General features: G+C 47.2%; 2 protein-coding genes across 2 annotated transcripts in view; one reads left to right on the top strand and one right to left on the bottom strand.

Moving 5' to 3' along the window:
* SETD1B (SET domain containing 1B, histone lysine methyltransferase) overlaps positions 1 to 2,280 on the bottom strand; it is a 31,387-nt gene extending 29,107 nt beyond the window's left edge. Inside the window, exons 1-4 of the mRNA XM_070950343.1 lie at positions 2,164 to 2,280; positions 1,722 to 1,873; positions 1,121 to 1,219; positions 350 to 620 (exon numbers count right to left, since the gene is read on the bottom strand). Coding sequence (XP_070806444.1) covers positions 350 to 620; positions 1,121 to 1,219; positions 1,722 to 1,873; positions 2,164 to 2,254 — 613 coding nt within the window. The 5' untranslated portion in view covers positions 2,255 to 2,280. The remainder of the gene's footprint in view (positions 1 to 349; positions 621 to 1,120; positions 1,220 to 1,721; positions 1,874 to 2,163) is intronic.
* Positions 2,281 to 13,185: 10,905 nt separating this feature from the next.
* Positions 13,186 to 19,982, top strand: RHOF (ras homolog family member F, filopodia associated). The gene is made up of 5 exons (XM_070950344.1): positions 13,186 to 13,338; positions 16,268 to 16,355; positions 17,136 to 17,245; positions 17,678 to 17,812; positions 19,411 to 19,982. The coding sequence occupies exons 1-5, from the start codon at positions 13,186 to 13,188 to the stop codon at positions 19,573 to 19,575; spliced, it is 651 nt and encodes a 216-aa protein (XP_070806445.1). The 3' UTR covers positions 19,576 to 19,982.
* The last annotated feature ends 489 nt before the right edge of the window (positions 19,983 to 20,471 follow it).

Genomic DNA, 20,471 nt, shown 5'->3' with positions numbered 1-20,471 from the left:
AAGCGATGGGTCAGCAAGAGTGAGGGAGTGAATGAGTGAAAGTGAGCGAATGGCAGCATTTGCTAAATTACAGGCCTGTCTCTTAGCAACCGACAACACATTCAACTCCACGTGACAACCGAAAGCCCAGAAAAGCAAGGAGACACAGGGGTGTGTGTATGTGTGTGAGAGAGAGAGAGAGAGAGAGGGAGGGAGTGACAGCCATTTAACAGTCTCCCCCTTTTAATTAACTAACAGCCCTCCCCGAGATCTGCAAATGAACGCCCCCCCCCTCCAGGATCGGAGCAAAAGGTAAGGAAAGAAAACAGAGCAAGATGGAGGAAAAACTGCATCCAAGGGGGTCCCCCACCTTTTGTATCCAGCTGCACGTGGATGATATTCCCCATGACGGAAGTGTTGTGCAGGTGCTGAACAGCTTCCCGGGCACCTCTGACGGTGGCAAAGATGACTTTGGCGATGCCCAGGTGCTTCCTGTTCTTGGGGTTGTACAAAATCTCCACTTCTTCCACCTCGCCGTATTTTTTGCACATGTCGGTCAGGAAGTTTTCACGGATGTTGTCGTTCAGCTTGGCGAAAGTGACTTGCTTGGGGGGCACGGGCCCCACGTAAAACTCATCAATCTGGAGGGTGAGTTCATGAGGGTGGGGGAGGAAGCAGAGCCCGGAACACGAGGGATGGGGAGGGGGGGGAGGAAGGAAGGGAGGAAGAGGGAGGGAGGGAGGAAAAAAAAAACCAGGGGTGGGAGTCAGTCAACGGTTTGGTGGGAAAAATGAAAGTTTAAGACGCTTCTCTTGAAAGGGAGAGTGAAATGAAAGTTTGAAATGCTTCTGCTCAATGGGAGAGCCTTCCCCCTCCTCTTATGCTAGCGGCTCAATGAAAACTCCCAGGTTGCTACCTCCTTGGCCATGCCTTGTTTACACAACAACTGACAATCGGGAAAGCAGCTTGTCTGCCTCAATCCAGCCAACTTTTGACAAACAGCATCTCAACTTCTTCACCTGGCTGTCTTTGGCTACGGCATTGCTACACTAATTGCTCAACAAACAAGAAAGCCCAGAGAGACTTCAAGCCGACAGGAGCACCAGCACTACCACCAAAGTCCCGCTCAGCCCCCCCCTACCTTAAATTTCGGGACGGAGAGTTCCAGTTCTTTCGTTTTGGTCCAGATGCGTCCTATCCTGGGGTCCTCTACGCACTCCACGGGGGCCAGACTGGGATTCTGCAAAAAAAGAATAATTAAAAAAAAAAAATCAATGGAAAAGCAGCAAGGGGATGTCACTCCCCTCCTGAAGAGTCAGCAGGTAGCCATTCCATCTTTGCCAGCAGGGCAAAAAAACTTTACCCTGCAGAATTGCAAAGCAAGGAAGCCAAAGGACAGGCTTATTTTTTTTTTTTAAAGTGGGGGGGGGGGCTTTAAATGCCACCGGAGATGAAGGAGCTGCAAAAGAAAGCTGCAGCCTTTTCTTTTTCCTGACAGGCTGCATTAGGTCAGGGGGTGTAACTTCAGTATCTTTGCTGGTTGTTTCCTAGCAAGCTTTTTCTCCCCCAGGACATCAAGAAAGCTCTCTGCACTTCCCTAGAAAGAGGATCAGGTTTTCGAGGTGATTTTTGGGGGGGTGGAAGAGAAAAGGGGAGGGGGGAGAAGACATACATGCATGCATGCAAGGGAAGCCTTCTTTTCTCTTTTCCTCCCTTCCCCCCTGGGGACCCCCCCCCCTTACAGGAATGCTGAAGTGCTGCCCATCGTAGCGGTAGAGTTTGTGCTGGCCTTTCTTCAGCGCCGGGTCAATAATCAACTTGTAACTTTTCCAGTGGTGATTTTTCTTCTCGGCCGAGGGACCCGCCGGGCCGCTCTCCATGCCGTTGATCCAACCTGGGGAGGGAGGGGAGAGGGAGGGAGGTTGAAGCCCCGGAGTTAGAAAGGGGGTGGAGGGTGGGGGGGGAAAGGAGAGAAGGAGAAAGAGGGAGGAAAGAGGGCAGGAGGAGGAAGAGGAGGAGGAGGAAAGGAGCCAGGGCCCCCTCCGCCTCGCAGCCCCGGCCAGCCACCGGGGGGGGAAGCGGCGCCGTTGCTGCTGCTGCTGCTATTGCTGCCCCATCGGAGCCACCGGGGGGAAGGAAGGAAGGAAGGAAGGAAGGCAGGCAGGCAGGGGCAGCGGCGCTCACTTGAACTCAGTTTGCGGACCGGCTCCTCGCTCGGCTTGGCTCGGTCCGCCGCCGCCGCCGCCGCCGCCGCCTTGCTCTCTTTGAAAGACATTGTCCGCCGGGCCGATCGTCCGTCCGTCCGTGGGCCGGGAGAGGCCGTCGCCTCCTCCGCCGCCGCCTCCTCCTTCTCCTCGGCCTCCTCCTCCTCCTTCAGACGGGGCCGCGGGCTCCCTTCCGCGGGGCCGGGGCGCCTCCTGCCGCCTGGGCGCTTTTCCTCCGCTTGGCGAGCCAGCACATATTGTGTGTGCGCGCTGCCCGCCTGCCTCCTTCCTTCGGCGGCTGCTCAGGCATCCCACAATTCTCCGCCAGGGAGCTGGGCGAATGGCTAACCGCCCTCCGCCGAAGGCACATTCACGGCAGCTGCGCCGCGCCGCGCAGCCCCCCCCGGCCCCGCCGCCCCCGCGCGCCCCGCCCCGCCCATCAAGGCCCGGGCTTTCCCCCCCCGCCGGACCCCCCCCCTCCCCGCCGGACCCCCGCCCGCCCCGCGCCCGCGTGGAATCTGCCGACTAGCTTTACCTAAAGGAGGGGAAGCGGGGCCCGGGCCGGACAAGACCCACCGGGGATGATGGTGGTGGTGGGTGGGTGGGCGAGCGAGAAAAAGAGAGGGGCTGCGAGAAGGGGGGGGGGAAAAAATGGCTGGGAGCGGGGGGGGGTGAGAGGCTGAGACTGTGTTAAGGCTTGTGTGGGGGGGGGCTGCTGGAGGGTGGGGGGACACATTTGAAACTGGGGGAGTCCCCCCCTTCTCCAAGCTTGGCAGGGATCCGCGGCGCTCAGCGGCCCCTTCCCTTCCCTTCCCCTCCCCGTCGGGCGGGCGGGGTAGGAAGAAGAAGGGGGCGCCCCCGTTTTGTTACAATGTGTCAATTTTACGAGTCGAGGCAGGGAGGGGAGGGGAGCTGATGAAAGGCGCCCGGCCAGCCAATCAGGAGGCGGCTTCCATTCTGCCTTCCAAGCCGGCCCTCGCCCCCCCCCTTCCCTCCCCTCGCCTGCCCAGGGCGGCTTTGTCGGGCTCGGGGGCGGTTTGGTCACGGGGGGGGGGGGAGGCTTTTTTTTGGGGGGGGAGGGTGGGTAACGGGGAGCCTCGGCGTGGCAATTGGCTGGTCGGAGGGCCCCCGGGCGGGCTCAGCCAATCGGGGCGCCGCTTGCATCGGGCTTGGCGTTATTAGAGGCGGCGCGCGAGGCGAGCCCCGCAGACGGCCGAGGAGAGGCGGCCGGAGAGGAACGGGGAGGGCGCGCGCTCGCTCGCTCGCTCGGCCATGTTTTTTTTCCTGCAAAAATGAACAAGGGGATGAAAAGTGGCCAGCTGGGTTTGCCTTTGTTCGCGGGCGGGCGGGCGGGCGGGCGGGCGGGCCGGGGGCAGGAGCGCTTCCCCGCTCGCCGTGTAATGCCTGGCCGCCTTTTAGAAGGACCCCCGAGGAAGGAGGAAGACGTGATAAAAAGCCGGATTTGTTGTTTTTTTTTTGTTTTTTTGTTTGCCTTTCCCCGTCTTGACTCGGAGCCCGTCTTGCTCCCGTGTCTTAACTAGGTCATGGCACGCCCTTAACGCCAGCAAGTCCCAGTTTTGCATGACCAAACAAAGTCAATCACACGCGTCTTTTGATCTTCTTTTTTTTTTTTGGAAAGCGCTGGCTTCTCTCTCTCTGTCTCTCTCTCGCCTGAAGTGTACATTTCGAGATCAGTCCGAAACACTTTAAAAAAAAAAAAAAAAAAGTAACCTGGCCATCTTTTAAAAAAAAAAAGTTTAAATCCTTCCTTGCTAACAAGGTAACGTGGTTAAAGCTATAGAGGTAGGCACCGTTTGAGAGTCTTGCAAAACAGGCAGGATCCTTTCCTTTTGTCCTTTCACGTTGTAAGTACCCGATCCATTCTGTCCTTCTTAATAAGTGTAGTTTTCATGTTAAATGTTAACTGCAGTTCTCCTGGTTTATTTCTTTCAGGCTTCATCTGCATGTCATATATCTATATATATCTATATATATTTGTCTTGTTGATCTAAACCAATTGCTTCTGAAGGCTTAGAGATGCTTGAGATGTTGACCTACAGTAACTTAATCAGGCGCAGCCACACTAACATGGACAGATCGGGCAGGAATTGATGTATTTTTTTTAAAAAAAAAAAGGTGGGGTGGGGTGGGAAGAAAAGACCACGCCGTTGTCTCGAGGTGCGGCATAAATCGCGAAATGTACCGACTTAAGGCAGCCCAAATTGGCCGCAGTCAAAATCCGTAAGATGTCTTAACCCCCCCCCTCCCCTCCTTTCTTTTATTATTTTGGTTTGGTTCTGTTGTTTTTAGCCATAGACATGACTGGAGGAGATTTGATTTGCAAATTTGCGGCAGATCGGAGAGCATGTAACCAATATTTAGCAATAGTGGGCTTTTTTCCGCCCTTTTTATGTGCCCCAGCCTCCCCCAACTTCACCTCCAGATCTGCATCAGGAATGGTGTGCGGGTAAGTAAAGCTTTCACCCTGGCAGGGGAAGAAGAGAGCAGGCCCCTCTCTCTCTCTCTCTCTCTCTGCGACAAAAGGGCTTCCTCCAGGATGGATATCCAAGCTACTTTCGGTTGGGTGGAGGGGGAAATGTTGCTAACGATCTGGGCGGCTTGGAGGGGGGGGGGTGGGGATCGACCGCCAGGATCCGATCCCTTTTCTTCCATCTTGGCCAAACAAAGCGCTGGGCTTGAGCTGGAGGGGCTGCTCGATGGATCCAGGCGGATTTCAGAGAAGCTGCCAAGCTGCTGCCCTTGAAAATCAGGCAGAAGGGCGGGGGTGTCTGTTTTTTTCCTTATTGCAAGCAAAGACAAGCGGGGAGAGAGAGAGAGAGAGAGAGGTTGGCTTCCTGCAGTCCTTAGAAAGGCTTTTTGTTTCTTTGTTGTTTTGCTGAATGCTTTTCCTTTTCCAAGCAAGAGAGCCAGCAATGGAAGCGAGTTGGCATTGCTCAGCTCTCCCCCACAACACAGTCCAGGGTGTGAGGAAGGGAAGCAAAATGGAGTTTGGCCGGTTCTCTGTTCAGAGGCGGGCAGGCTGGAGCCGTGCCTGGTGTGGGGGGAGCCCGTGTGCTCCCAGTGGGACTCTTTGTTTGCTCTCTCTCCTTTTCCGCCTTGCAGGAGCTGCTCCGAAAGGCTTTCTTTGGTCCCAGGACAGCCCCCTGGCTGGGGCCCTGCCTCTCCCCTCGGCCGCCGGAGCGGAGAGGAAGCCGAGATGCCTCGCCTTCTCCTCGCTGTCTTGCAAGGGAGGGACGGGGAAAGATGGTGGCCGTTTTGCAGCAAGCCAGCAAGTCCTGGCTGGGCTCCAGCCCTGCCTCCTCTTCTGCTGAGCGCTCCCAGGGCTCTTAAGGCAGCAGGCTGTGCCCTTCTGTGTCTCTCCAGCAGCAGCAGCAGCTCCATGGGATGGTTGGGGCAGGCAGCCTCTCCCCCACTGTTTGCAGCAGAGGGAGAGGGTTGCTTAGACATGGCGGCGCTGCCTGCCTGCCTTCCTCTGCTGCTGCTTCTGCAGGCGGATGGGCAAGGGGTGGGGAGGACTTGCCCTGAGCTCCTGCCCTGGAAGCTTCAAGCTGGGTGTTGGCGGCATTGCTCAGCCTCTCCTCCCCCAGCCCTGACCCCTAGGAAGGGTGAGCTCAGCCATGTTGGAGAAGCAGGAGGAGGAGGAGGAACAGCAGCAGCTGCAGCAGCAGCAGCAGCGAAGGGAGCCGTGCCTTCTTGCCAGACCAGACCGAGCTTCTTCCTGCTGGCATCTGCCCACTTGGCAGTGGGAAGGCTGTGCCAGGCGTAGCCCGGCTGAAGCCGCTTGCTTCCCTTGGTTTGTAGGGCCAAGATCCAGAGTAAGGACAGGAGAGCCACTCGGGCTCTCCCTTCTCTTTCCTCCAGCCAAGATGGCTCTCTCTCCAGCAGTGGATCCCCAGGTTGCTTCACTGCGCTCGGTTGCTCCCACATGGGGGCATATTTTTGAAAGAGCAAGGGCGACGCCTCGGGCCTTGACTTCACGCCAGACTCTTCCATGCAGCTTTTTCCGCAGGCTCGGCCAGGATCTTTTTGTTTTTTTAATCGATGCAGAAATGAGTAGAGGAGCCACCAGCTCTGGTTTGGGGCTTAGAAAAAGATTAGCTCTCCTCAGAGCAGCCGGAGTGGCAAAGTAGGCATGGATCGGCAAGCGTAAATCCATCTGACCTTTCTCTTCCCTATCAATCTCTCGGGAGGGGTGAGGGTTGAAGCGTTTCTCTTCCACATCCCTCCTGCTGCTGCTGCTGCTCAAATATTCAGAGGGAGGCCCTGGGTGTTGCCTCTCGGATGCCATTTTACCACCTCTACCGGGAGATTTGCTCAAGCGGTTAAACCAGTTTTTAAGCAACAGCTCTGAGGAACGGACTCTGCCTGCCTGTTAAACATTAAGCCACGTCATCCTTCAGGCCTTTGTGGGAAGAGAGAAGGTAAAGCGATTGCTTAAGTCGAAAGCATACAAGGGGGACATAATCCTGGTGAATTATGCCAACTGCTTCAGAGTCTGACATTGTACACTTGGCGGCCTTTAAAGTGGGGTTGGGAGAACTGGCTTTAATTTCTGCCACCAGGCTGAGCAAGGAGGCATCCTGGCGCATTGTTATTTCCATGTGAACAATCCTGCTGGGAGTGTGGTTGCGTGCATCTTCTACCGATTTACCATTTCCTCTCCCTCAGTAGGTGACCTACTTGGCTGGGAGTGAGAACAGCGAGCCCAGTCCCCAGATGCTGGTTTAAGAAGGCATCTGCCCCAAGATTGCTGGTGTGTGCTAGCAGAGACGTGGCAGCCGATGGCTTCTCAAATTCCTTTCAGATGAGTCGGAGCCAGGCACCAGCAGCAGCCCACTACAAGCTTGATCCTGCAGCCCAGATCTTTGTGCATCTTCCTTGCGTTTTCCCTTCCCTTCCCATAGCACTGAGCCTAATGTAGGTCACTGTGCAATGGCTACTTTTTAGCTTCCACGCCTTTTGCAACTGGGCTAGAGTATTGCAGGTTTTCCAAGCAATCCGCATATATTTCCTTTACCATTGTTCTACATACAGTTGCATAGGTTTTTCCCCCCATGCTGTAGATAGGTGTGAAGGCAAGGCTGAAATACATAGAATTTTATGTAGAACTTAATCCCATGATTTCAAAGCTGAGGTAAGATATAAACTAAAATGTTTGCAGCTTGCGTGAATAGTTGTGATACTGACTTAGACACAATGGAATGCCTGGTCTTCCTCCTTGACTGAAGTGCTTAGATTAAGTACTACATTGTTGTGTCCTAATTTGGGATTTCTTGATACTAGACCGTTTATTTTAAAATTTCAACAGAGTGGCTGCGTCGAAGGCTCTAAGACTGAGTCTTTTGGTTGAACAAAACAGACTTTTGGAATTTGTTCAGGATATTTATGCAGATAGTGAAGACCTGTGTTGTGTTAAATTGTCTTGAGGGTGATTTGCACTGAATTTGTGGAGAAATGGTTTGCCTGTTTTATCAGTTTACCCACTAAGCAGTGATATTTCAATGTATGTCAGTTTCAAGGGTGTTTCACTGAAGTCCTTTTGAACTGTCCTTGGAGAAGGCTTGATGTGCAAAAATGCACATCATTCCCAGTGTTTCTAAACATTTCCAAGTTAAATTAGTTTAGAGGTAGAAATTCTATGTTTTTCTAGACCAAATGGTTCAATGTCTGTGTAGGACGAGAAAAAGTCTGAATTGAGGCCAGCGTGCAAATCCGAACTAATTTCACTCAAACATTGGGGGATAAGCTGTGTGAGAGCAAGTTCTTACAAGCAAGCCTCCTGGCCCGCTTCCTGTTTTGTTGTATATTTAGACAGCCAAGACTCCACCCATTTTTGTGAGCCAGAAGACTGAGTACAGAGGGGCAGTTTTATGAAATGTTTGCACTTTCTGAATGGCTCTTTGTCCCGAGCAAGGTCTAGTTGAATGCTTTTTTTTCCTTTAAACTTTAAACCTTTCTCCAGCAGAGGAAGAAAGTGGCTGAAGGGGGCTGTTTAGGCCGTTATAAGGGGACCTTCAAGCGGCAGAAAGAGATTAAGCAAAAAACAACAACAACAGGATTGGCTTCCAATCTTCCTAGTGTGAACGCATATGGTAGGGAAGAGAAATGGAGGAATGCGGTAGGAGCTTATGTAAAAGAAGGATACTCTATGGAGTAAGGTTAAGCTGATCTTGGTCATAAGGAGCAAAATAGAATCTCCACATCATGTGATTGGCTCAGTTTCGGTCTTAACGGTGTTTACGAAGCCACTGCTGGGCGGTGTGCAAGTCAGTTTGTCTTGTCTTGTATATGCAGCCAGTTGTCTATTCAGCAGGCCGTAGAAAAGCAAAGTTAATGTGTTATTTGAACCCAGTCTTGTTCACATATTGTGCTATGCCATAATTTGATCAGTCTGGTCTTGATTAAATATTATATATCAGTCTGATCTGCTGTGGCTCGTTCGGCCAATCGTGGCTGAGGTGCAGATCTTGTCATCGTATCCTATTAAGGAGCAGTTGCTAGGATGCACTGGCCTGCATTTCACCTCCTTTTCTGAACTGCTCTCAAGTGCCCGATGCCGGACTAGGCAACCCTGGGCAATCTAACCCAGGAACTGTTTGTGTGGATACCCTACTGAGGATTTGGACAAGGAATAAGGCATTGTTAGAGCTTGGCAAAAGGACTGCGTTTAGCTTTGGTAATGTTGCTAAATTTGGTAGCTTTGATAAGCCTAAGCAGTAGCACACAGACATAACATTATCCCAATAAGAGTCAGCCAATTCTTTAATTGTATGCTTCTGGCAAATTGCTAGACAAAATAAAATTGTTTGTCCATCCTCCAGAGTGCTTCCAGTTGGTATATTAGTGGCAAAGGTAATCTGAGAACAGCAAGTGCCATTTGGATCACATTACGTTTGAATAATTGCCTTGGTGATTAATGCCACTCCTTAATGGCCTCCTGGACATTTTGCATAAATACGAGCCTACTGGTTAAAGTTCTGTAAAATCAGACTGCAAAACATCAAGTCCCGAAGCAGACTATGCTCTTCCTCAAAAGGCCAGCTTTAGTTATGTTTGTCTTGCCAACACTAAGAGACGGTTGAGGAAGTAGCATAATTCAAGTTGCTTAAACACGAGGAGCTTGAGACTCTGCTTCTACTTTATGACGGGCAACAATAGCTTCATTTTATTATGCCTTCAAATAGCTGGATGACATGTGCTCTGGATAGTATTGAAAATGACGTGTGGTGTATTTTGTGCACGTGTGGTTTCAGGGCTGAATTCTAGTCTATCACTTTTAGTAGAAATTGAGTTTGAGTTTTATGGGAAAACCATAGTTGGCTTCCCATTGTGCGAAGTTCTAAATCACATGCTAAGCTAAAATCAAACCTGGATCGATATGATGTGTGAATTTAGAAATCTTTGCTGGGCCAAAATAAACTCATTCAGTTCATGGAACAAACTGAAGTTGGATCCACCTACTGACTGCTCTGGTAAAATGGTTATTTTCAAGTATTCAAAATGCAGCTACTAGCAGTGCGAATCTCTATCAAATAGTGTGGATGGGCTCTCAATAGGATTATTGGCTATTAGTAGAATATTCAAGGACATTGGCCTTGGCCACTGAAAATGACAAATCTACATGATGGCCACTGAAGGCTAGATTTGCTTAAGACACTTGATTACTGAATGCACCTATTTTTTTGATTCATGTAATACAATGAATAATAAAATAAATGATTTGAATGAGCAAAACCTTGTTCTTTATGGCTTAACCTGTAATCACTAAGCAAGCTTGGAATGTTGTGCAAATGCTTCTAGGTCTAAGTGACCTGGTTAAAGTGTCATATGTTTGTTAATGTTTGCAAATTTCCCTAAGCTTGCTTAATATTTGAACACATCTTTAATTTAGACCTTTTTTTTTTTTCAACTTAAAAAAGGAACTTTTTGTCTGGTCTTCTTGAGTGAATTGCTAGCAAGTGTTAAATAAGCGATTAGTCTTGTGTTTATTTCAATGTTTTCCCAGATAAAAACGTATTCAAGCAGCAGCTCCATAAATGCTTCAAAGCTACAGTGCTAGATTAGAGTACTGCCATCACTAGTCTCCGTCATTTTTGGGCATACTTCAGTTCACTGGGTTACACATTTTGAACAAATGTCAGCATGCAATAGAGGAAACAGATAATGCTGTAACATGAAACCTGGAAGGTAGAGCAATGAAACCTTGCAACACCATGTGAGCCAATTTATACAAAAATAAGGTTTATTGTACTTACTGTTTCTGTAAATTGACTTCAGCCAATATCATGTTTTTGAGGATGCTAAATTAAAGGGAGAATGTAAAACATAGTTAAAAGAGGGCAGTTTTGCTATTAGTTGCAGTGCTAACTCATGCTAGGCTTAGAGAAAGAGGAAGTATGTTTCTCATTTTACAGGATATATGGTTTGTTCCCGTTTCCGTGTTTACTACGGAGTGGACAAGTTGTATATTACACATATAGTAGAACTCCACCCACCCACCAGTAGAGTACAAAACTGGCATGCTCATGGCTGAGAGGTTTTGTAATTAGTAGTCGAACTATAAATGAATGCCAGAAATGTATACTGCACTAATTATTTAAAAATAATGCAAAACTACGCCCTAGCTTCCTTTTAGGAAGAGGATAGGAAACAAAGGCAGCATTTAAGAACCAGAAGTTAGCTTAGCACACAAGGTAATTATGCAGATAAAACAAAGGCACAGAACATAATGTTCCCAATCCCAGAAAGGAAAAAAATGCGATTAAAATACAGTGACTTGTAATATTTTTTCAAGAAAAGTCAGTGCATCTACAATGGTAAATACCAGTCAGAAGTTACTTCTGCCTTTTGTTTTCCATGAACTTGATCCCACCTCCAATTGTAACTAGTGTGCAATGAGCTGAATGGATTTTTCATAAATATTTCAAGCTTTGCGAAATTACCCAGGTTTCAGAAGTGATTTTCTCGGCGAGGCTCATTCAAAGCCCTGTGGAAGAGAAGACATTGCTTGCTTGTGCTTTCGGGTCAGCTGACATCTTCCTCCGCCATCCGCCTTTTTGCTTTTTGGACTGGTAGCAATTTCCCCTTCCGTTTACTGTCACAGCAAACTTCCATGGGTGGTGTTTTTTTTTTTAGGCCTAGAGTGCCATCTAGTGGTGACACAAAGTAGCTACAGGAAGAAAAATGGCCGCCTGTTAATAGTGACTTCATGGACATCCAAGCCAACATCCATGGATGTTGCCAGGCAAGGTGCTGCCACCTGTTGAGAGCTTTAAAAAAAATGTTTAGAACTGCTAAACTGGAGAGTGGGACACAGCTCCCAATTTATCTGCAGAGCCAACTCACTACACTTGTACTTATAAATGTAAAATGTGTGTTGAAATACCATAAGCACAAATGGTGCGAGATAAAAATAAAACAGTATTTGCTGAAAATGACTTTGCCGTCTGTACTGTAATACTTTTTAGCGTGGGTGTTTACTTCTTAATCCCAAAGTGAGACTTCAAAAGGCAGGCTAAAGATTCACAGATACTTCCTCCCTCCTGCATGTGTGCCAAAAAATAGACCACATGCACTATCTTTAAGCTGATTGGAGGAAGAATACAAATATAGGGAGCATCCTTTACATGCACAAGATGCTTGCACTGTACAGTACTCCAAATCCTATTTAAAACCCAAAGACCATCCTGTATTTTGCATATCTTAATGGAAAGGAGCAAGAAACGACTTCCTGGAAAGAATAAAGTACCCCAGATGATGAACCAAAAGTGTTGCAGCAACAAGATCTTAGTCATTATGGAAACCTCAATTTATTTTTTGCATAAAGGGCTTCCAAGGCAGTTTGTTGCGTTTATAAAAGCAGCCTTAAACTTGGCTTGGGATCCATCAGGACAAAGTGAAGATGACGCTGGAAACCTCCATAGGCACAATTGTCAAGTTCACTTAGTGACTTTCAAAGTTACAATGGCACTGAGAAGTGTCCTGTGATCGTTTTTTTCCACCCTTAACTGTTCCAGCATCCTGTCGGCACTAGAGTAAATGCAGCTTGAACGCAATTTATTTGAGACGACCTTGAAACTTGACACATCCCATGGTCATGTGATCAAAATTCAGCTGCTTGACAACTGACTCATATTTATGACAGTTGCAGTTTCCTAGGGTCACGTTAATCACCTTTTGTGACAGGCGAAGTCAATGGGGAAGCCAGATTCACTAAAGAACTGTTACTAACTGCAGTCACTTAACAAGTATGGCAAGTTGTGAAATGGGGCAAAACTCAAGTGTCACCTAGCAACAGAAATTTTGGGCTTGGCTGTAGTTGTAAGTTGAGGACTACCTGTAATTGTCATGTCAACCTAATTGGGGCTGTGTTCTCCAAGCCAAGATTACAATGCCCATTAGCCTCAACTAGCTGGCCATGATATAATGCAATATGGTGGTGGTGTACAGGGACCGAAACTTGTGCAACTTCTTTGGGGATGATGTAATTTAGAGGATGTCCAGCTGAAGAACCCTCCCTACGCTTAACCTCATTTTAGATTTTTCTCATTTCTTGGTAAGTAATCCAAGGCGACCATCCTGTTTAATGATCCCTATTTTCCTCACAACAATCCTGCAAGGTGGGCTGGGCTGGTTTTCCTGCCTGAAGAACTAGAACTCTCACCCTCCTGCTTTCTAAGGCAGCACCTGAACCACAAACTGGCTCTAAAATGAGCCATCCTGCACCCAACCCGGGCAAAAAGAGATATTCAAGAGGCCAGTCGGGGAAAAAAAAAGCTCCTTTCATGCCCCGGGTTGGGTCGATGCAGAGGGGCCAAGGCGGCTTCGACTCTCCCTCGCTGCTTTATAGGGGAACTGGCGGCGGAGACTCGCCGCCTTCCGAAGCCGCAGCGAGGAGGAAGGAGGCGAGGCCTCCGCCGCCTCTCTTCCACTCTCGCCCGAGGAGCGGGTCTTTTCGAGGCAGCGGCAGCAGCGCTAGTTCATGGCCGAGAGGAACAGCTCGGGACCCGGCAGCCGGGAAGCCAGCGAGCCGAGGAAGGGCTCGAAGACTGAGCTGAAGGCGGTGATAGTGGGCGACGGAGGCTGCGGGAAGACTTCGCTCCTTTTGGTGCACGCCAAAGGCGCTTTTCCCGAGGTGAGCGCCGGCTTTTATAGACCCTCTCAGCCAATCAGGGCTCGCTCGACCCCCTCCTCAGCTCGCGACGCGCGGGAAGCTCCCCGTTCCCGAATCTCCGCGCGGGAAGCTTCTAGAAGGTCTGGAAGCTTCCTTCAGGGAAGGCTTCTGTAATCCAATGAGGCAAAAAAAAGAAAAGAAAAGGGCGGCATCCTCTATTGAGAGTGGGGGTCGCTCAGAAAGGGATTCTCCCCCCCCCTCCCCATGGCGGATCCCAGGATCCCCTCATTCTGACACCTCTGGAGGGTTCCTGATTTTGGCAAAGGTGCCATTTGTAGCACCTTCCTCAGGCAATAGTCCCCTCAGGAGGAGATTCTTGGCCAGTAGCAGACATAAAATCAATCCAGATGTGCAAATCCGACATAGCTGGGGATGATGGGCTTGATAGTGTGTTACTGCCTGTGTCCTTGCCAGGATGGCCCTTCAGTGCCCTGGAAATGGCAACCTTGTCTTGACTCTGTTTCAAGATGAATCAAAATAAACAACAAAGGAGGCATATAAATAAACAAACAAAACTTAAAAGACAGGAAATAAAGCCTCGATTTCTTTTTATTTAAAAAGAAAATAAGAGTCATTGGAGTCTTATTTGGAGGGGTTCCATCTTTGTCCCCCATTAGGCAAACAGCATGCCTCCCTCATGTTTATTGACTTGATGAGAGTGGACAAAATTGCTTTAAATGAAGCGAAAAGGCTTGCCTTATCGCTACACACGACACAAGCCAAACGACATGGAAATTACTAAAATGGGGCAAAATGTTTCCCTTGGTGGTTCAATCTTAAGAAACATCTCAACATCTACGTAGCTGGCAACAGGATGCATGAGTGATGGACTTCCCGTTACTGCTTTAGTTATCGCAGATTTAAAAGTTAGGGGATTGCACATCCTTGATGGCCTCAGAGGCGATTAAATTTTCTGCACATGGCTCTAAGGACACCTTACTATCTCCATGAATAAATCCTTCTGCAATCAATGTGGCCCCATAGCAAATCTGAATTGGATACCACCATTAATGCAAGTCTAGTTCCAGTGAGCTCAGCAATGCATAGGTATGCATGGGACTGAAATCCACGGCAGAATCCGGTTCTTGCAGAAATCTGCCTTTACTTGGAACTTGATATACTGCTCAAAAAAATAAAGGGAACACAAGCAGAAGACATCCGAGAGCTGAATGAATGAAATAGCCTTATTAAATACTTTGTTCTTTACATACAGTAGTTTATACACTGCTCAAACAACTAAAGGGAACACAAAACTACTGTATGTAACAAACAAAGTATTTAATAAGTCTATTTCATTCATTCAGATCTCGGATATCTTCTGCTTGTGTTCCCTTTATTTTTTTGAGCAGTGTGTTTTACTTGAAAGAACTCCTGGACCAAGAGGCAGAAGTCAGACAGGATATCTGGAGGTCTGTGGTGTGCCACATCCTAGATACAGCTCAAAACAAGAAAAAAAACAGTAAGGCTTAGCCTTTGCGAAGGTCTATAGAGCTTCATCAATGACTTGGATGAGGGGATAGATGGGGAACTCATCAAATTTGCAGATGACACCAAGCTGGCAGGAATAGCCAATGCTCTGGAAGATAGGCTCAAGACACGGAAGGATCTTGACAGACTTGAACATTGGGCGCTATCTAACAAAATAAAATTCAACAGTGAAAAAAGTAAGGTTCTACATTTAAGGGAAAAAAAACAAAATGCACAGGTACAGTATATGTGGTACCTTGCTCAACGATAGTAACTGTGAGAGGGATCTTGGAGTCCTAGTGGACAACCATTTAGATATGAGCCAGCCATGTGCAGCAGCTGCCAAAAAAGCCAACACAATTCTGGGCTGCATAAACAGAGGGATAGAATCAAAGTCATGTGAAGTGTTAATACCACTTTATAAGGCCTTGGTAATAAGGCCACACTTGGAATATTGCATTCAGTTTTGGTCGCCACGATGTAAAAAAGATGTTGAGACTCTAGAAAGAGTGCAGAGAAGAGCAAGCAAGGTAATTAGGGGACTGGAGGCTAAAACATATGAAGAACGGTTGCAGGAACTGGGTATGTCTAGTTTGATGAAGAGAAGGACTAAGGGAGACATGATAGCAGTGTTCCACTATCTCAGGGGCTGCCCCAAAGAAGAGGGAGTCAAGCTATTCTCCAAAGCACCCGAGGGCAGGACAAGAAGCAATGGGTGGAAACTAATCAAGGAGAGAAGCAACCTAGAACTAAGGAGAAATTTCCTGACAGTTAGAACAATTAATCAGTTTAACAACTTGCCTCCAGAAGTTGTGAATGCTCCAACACTGGAAGTTTTTAAGAAGGTGTTGGATAACCATTTGTCTGAAGTGGTGTAGGATTTCCTGCCTGGGCAGGGGGTTGGACTAGAAGACCTCCAAGGTCCCTTCCAACTCTGTTATTCTATTCTATTCTATTCTATTCTATTCTATTCTATTCTATTCTATTCTATTCTATTCTATTCTATTCTATTCTTAGTCTTAGTCCAACACAATGGCTGTTTCAGGCATTTGGATTTATGGACTAAGTTTGGACAGCTAGTTCTTTTGCTGCCCATCAGTTTTCTATGTTTTATGTATCTGCTGCTCGTTCTCAGAATGGGAGGCAAAGAAACAAGCTACCCACAGTCCAGGCTCAACCTGCTATCCTTAAAAAGTCCCTTAACACATTTTTAACAGTTTTTAAAAGAGTTTTAAGACAGGTTTTTTTTAAAAAAAAGTTTTAAAAACAGATTAAATGCATGTGGTTGCCATCACTTAAACATTTGGAAACTTTTGTGGCTATTTTTGCAGAAGGGAAATATAAAGTTGTAAAACACTCTGGGAGGAGCTGTGAAACTTGACAATGTATATACTAATAACACTCATTTTCCATTTCCGGACAGCAATATGCCCCTTCGGTCTTTGAAAAATACACAACCAATGTCATTGTGGGGAAAAAAGAAGTCATCTTACATTTGTATGATACTGCAGGTAATATTCATTTTGATTCTGCTTTTTTAAAAAAAAACACGTTAGTTTATCAAAAGGTAGCCAAGTTAGGTGTTCCTCTAAAAGTTTAGGTCAGGTGTCATCAACCTGCGGCTCTGGAGCCGCATGCGGCTCTTTGGGCCCTCTGCTGTGGCTCTCTGCCTGGTGAGCCCACTACTGGCTGGCCTCACTCCTCACCCTCCCCTCCCAGTCACTCCTCGCCTGGCCTGAGAAGGTAAGGGCGACGGCAGGGGATAGAGAAGCAGCCAGGGCAGAGACAGAGAGATACAGAGAGGGGGGGGGGGAAGAGAGAGAGACAGAGAGAGATACAGAGAGTGGGGAGAGAGGGAGAGAAAGAGGGAGGGAGGGGGAGAGAGGTCAAAAGGATGTTGTGGTTTGTGTTTTTTAACAACCGGTTCTCTGCCCTAATGACCAGTTGGGTAGGCGTGGCTGGGGGGGTCATGTGACTGGTGGAAGTGAGTGACATCAAGTTGGCCACGCCCACCCAAGTTTTGTGGCTCCCGGTGTTTTCTTTTCTGTGGGAAATGGGTCCAAATGGCTCTTTGAGTGTTTAAGGTTGCAGACCCCTAGTTTAGGTAATCCCCGTGGTGCGAATTAGGAATATTATCAGAACGTATCTTGCTTGGCATATTGAAAACACTGTCCATTTGGAGTTTTCCTGCTCCGCATTATTGTAAAAAACAGAGCAAGCAAGAAGTCAGCCAGATATACATACACACGTAGAAACGTACCTAAATATATTTGATAATTTCTTCCTTTTAGGACAAGAAGATTACGATCGCTTACGGCCACTCTCGTACCAAAGCACTCATGTGGTTTTGATTTGCTATGATGTCATGAATCCTTTTAGCTTTGATAATGTATTAATTAAGGTAAGAGGTCTTTAGAACTAAAATGTGAAAGAATCATAATTTTCTTCTCTATAGAGTCACCTCTTTGTGAAGCAGCTATATAGAAGTCCTTTGGTGCATATATGATCTGGAGATTTCTCCACTTGGTTTGGTGACAACTGAGTGTGCCATCACTTGTCAGCCATAATTTAAGGGTTTGCATAAACTACAAATCAAACCAGTTGCAGCTTATTGAAGAAACTATCATTTAGCATATGTAATTCTGGTATTTCCAAAGCTACACCGGTCAGCGTTAGTCTAACTCTCAGCCTTCAAGACAAGAGAGGAGAAACCAGGAAAGTTAGGAGATGGCTTCTAACAAGTTGCAGTTCTTACAAACCACAGTTTAGTACATCATGTACCCCTATTCCGTTTGAGCTCGTCTAGTAAAGTCCACGCTTTCTTCCCCAACAGTGGATCCAGGAAGTCAACCACTTCTGCCGCGGAATCCCCATCCTCTTGGTGGGTTGTAAAACTGATCTTCGGAAAGACAAAGAACAGCTCAAAAAGCTCCGTTCTGCTCAACAGGAACCGATCACTTACAAGCAGGTAAAGAGAGCAAACAACTTATCTCTTTCTTCAGGTATAATCCACTAAATTTATTTATTTATTTATTTATTTATTTATTAATTAAATTTTTATACCGCCCCCTCTCCCGAAGGACTCGGGGCGGTGAACAGCCAAAATTAAAAACACACAATACAAATATTAAAATGCATTAAAACAGAATTAAATTATCTTAGGCTTCTCCAATTTAAAACCCCGTTACCCATAAAATTCACCAATTAAAAAATTTTAACCCATGTGCTCAAAAGCACAGGTGAAATTCAGGTCACCTGTGCTTTCGAGCAACATCGGATCAGTTGAGGAGGCATCACTCATAACCAAAGCTTCAGGTCTGTCCGCATTCGTGTGAAGACCGTTTCTCACCAGGACAGCAATACGATCGAAGGTGTAAGATGGAGAGCTGAATTTGCTGCCTGACCCAGAATAGAAAAGTATTTAATGACCAAGTGACACACAATGCACTGAGTCACAAAATGATTTGGTTTAAATTGAAGGAGGCTATCCCAAAAGATCCTTTTCCAAAAGGCAACTGACATTCTTGGGTTTTTCCTTGAGAAAGTTTCACTTTTCATCCAAGCTCTTTCAGTTCTGCATCTTTCAAGGTTTTTTTTCCCTTGAAAATGTTTTCGTTTTCAAGGGGAAAAAAAACCAAAAAGCCCAGTTGCCTTTCGGAAAAATACCTTTGGGTTCAACCATGACCTGGATGATTTGAGAATTTCCACAGACCCTTAGGAGGCTAGGCGATGTTGTGCCCAAGGCTTCCCGAGTCATTAAAACACACGAGTAGTCCCAAAAACTTTTTATTGCAACACCTGTGAATTACGTTCCTTCACAGCTGAGTCCCAATTAGTTGCAAAAAGTCCTTCGGGAGAAGTCCTTCGGGATAACCACCTACCTTTATCTCCTTTGACACTCTGCCAAAGACCTACTTGGCAAAGCCACACGGAATCCAGAATCAAACAGAGATGCCGACTGGGAACTGAATTAACAATGTTGCTTTCCTGCAAAGGGCCCACGTGCTCCTCTTTTAAGCCTTATGGGAGGGGCCAATCATCTCCAGGCCTGAGTTGTCCCTTTTGCTTTAGCTGCTCTTGCCTTCTGGCAGCTCTCCTCCTGTTCCTCTGCCTCTCTGCTGTCCAAGTCTGGAGGCTTCAGAGTCCGTACATCACTCCCAGATGGCCCTGGCCCCATCTCTGCCTCTGACGCAGAGCCCTCGTCCAGGCCTTCCCCAGACTCCAGGACTGGCCCATGGTCCTCCCCAGCCTCCTCACTGTCCGACTCCGCTGCCAGCTCCACAGGCTGCCGGCAGACCACAACAGGCGAGTCCATTTGCCCATCTTGTGCGATGAGATCGAAGTAGATATATTCGCTCCTACAACGCTCAGCTTTTAAGATGGGGCACAGTAGAGTACACAGCTCCTTGCCTCCTGGGACCCCCATGTCCTCCGAGTCACTAGCCCTCCTCACCATCAGCTTCCGCAAAGCAGCATGAAAAATCTGTAAGCCATCACTCAGTTTATCTTGCTGCTTGCTGTTGATGCCCATCGCTTAAGGCTTCTGTGGGTATTCTCCTTTTGCAGGGTGAAGAAGCTTGTTGCAAGATCGGTGCCAGCGTGTACCTTGAGTGTTCAGCCAAGTTTCGGGAAAACATTGAACCCATTTTCAGAGAAGCGGCTAGCATAGCTTTGAGCGCCATCAAGAAGGCCAAACGCCAGAACAAATCAAGACCTTGCGTCCTCTTATGACGACGTGAAACTGGACAGAGGAAGACAGCTGATATCCAAGGAAGCATTTGTAGGTTTCTATCTGGACTTGAAAAGGGACTTTTCATTTGGATTGTAACAGGAGGAGAAACTTGTTCTGTATTAATTTCTGCTTTTGCATTCAGTGGCGAGAGGTTTCACTAGGAAGCAGAACTTCCTTTCCCAGGTCTTTTTTTATTTCTAGATGATCACTTTGCTACTTGCCATTTTTTTAAAAAAATTACAATTAAAAAAAGCCTCTTACATCATAGCGGTATTACCTAAATGAAGGAAGTGGTCCTTTCCAATAAACTTTACAAGGTGCACGCTGGAGTTGCATAACATACCTAAAGGCTAAACCATAGAGTTTGCTCTATTTTTGATTTAATGCAATATTTCTCAACCGTGGCAGTGTGAAGATCTGTGGACTTCAACTCCCAGAATTCCCCAGTCAGCCCTCTGGGAGTTGAAGTCTCCACATCTTCATGTTGCCATGGTTGAGAAATGCACCGTTTCCATGTGTCACGCTATAGCTTGCAGACTGTGGTTTATGACTTAAGGTTGCCATTAACTTCGCCGAGTGTGCTTTTTCAGCTACCTTTAGTTAAAATAAACCATCATTCAGTATGATGTATGAATGTAACATCATCCTTCCTTTTGTAGTAAGCGAGATAAAAATAGACAGTCCAATAGGTTAGTAGTTAAAATATAGTATGGCTGAGATTTGTTAGTTAAGTATAGTAAACCCCAATTCAATTGGGAGATTCAACCAGAAATGACTCACAATTTTCCCTGCTTTTTGTGCCTATATAGATTTATTTACTATTTCATAAGGAATAGCTACCTCGAAATATGCCTTTATAGCTGGTGCTGTGCCTTTAAACTATTTCTAGTTGACA

Source organism: Pituophis catenifer, unplaced genomic scaffold, assembly GCF_029215685.1.
Source record: "Pituophis catenifer annectens isolate HBS135680 unplaced genomic scaffold, rPitCat1.0.hap2 SCAF_10, whole genome shotgun sequence".
In the NCBI taxonomy this organism is placed as follows: Eukaryota; Metazoa; Chordata; class Lepidosauria; order Squamata; family Colubridae; genus Pituophis; species Pituophis catenifer.
Note: the sequence above shows the minus strand (reverse complement) of the source record. Positions and strands in the feature narration are given on the sequence as shown.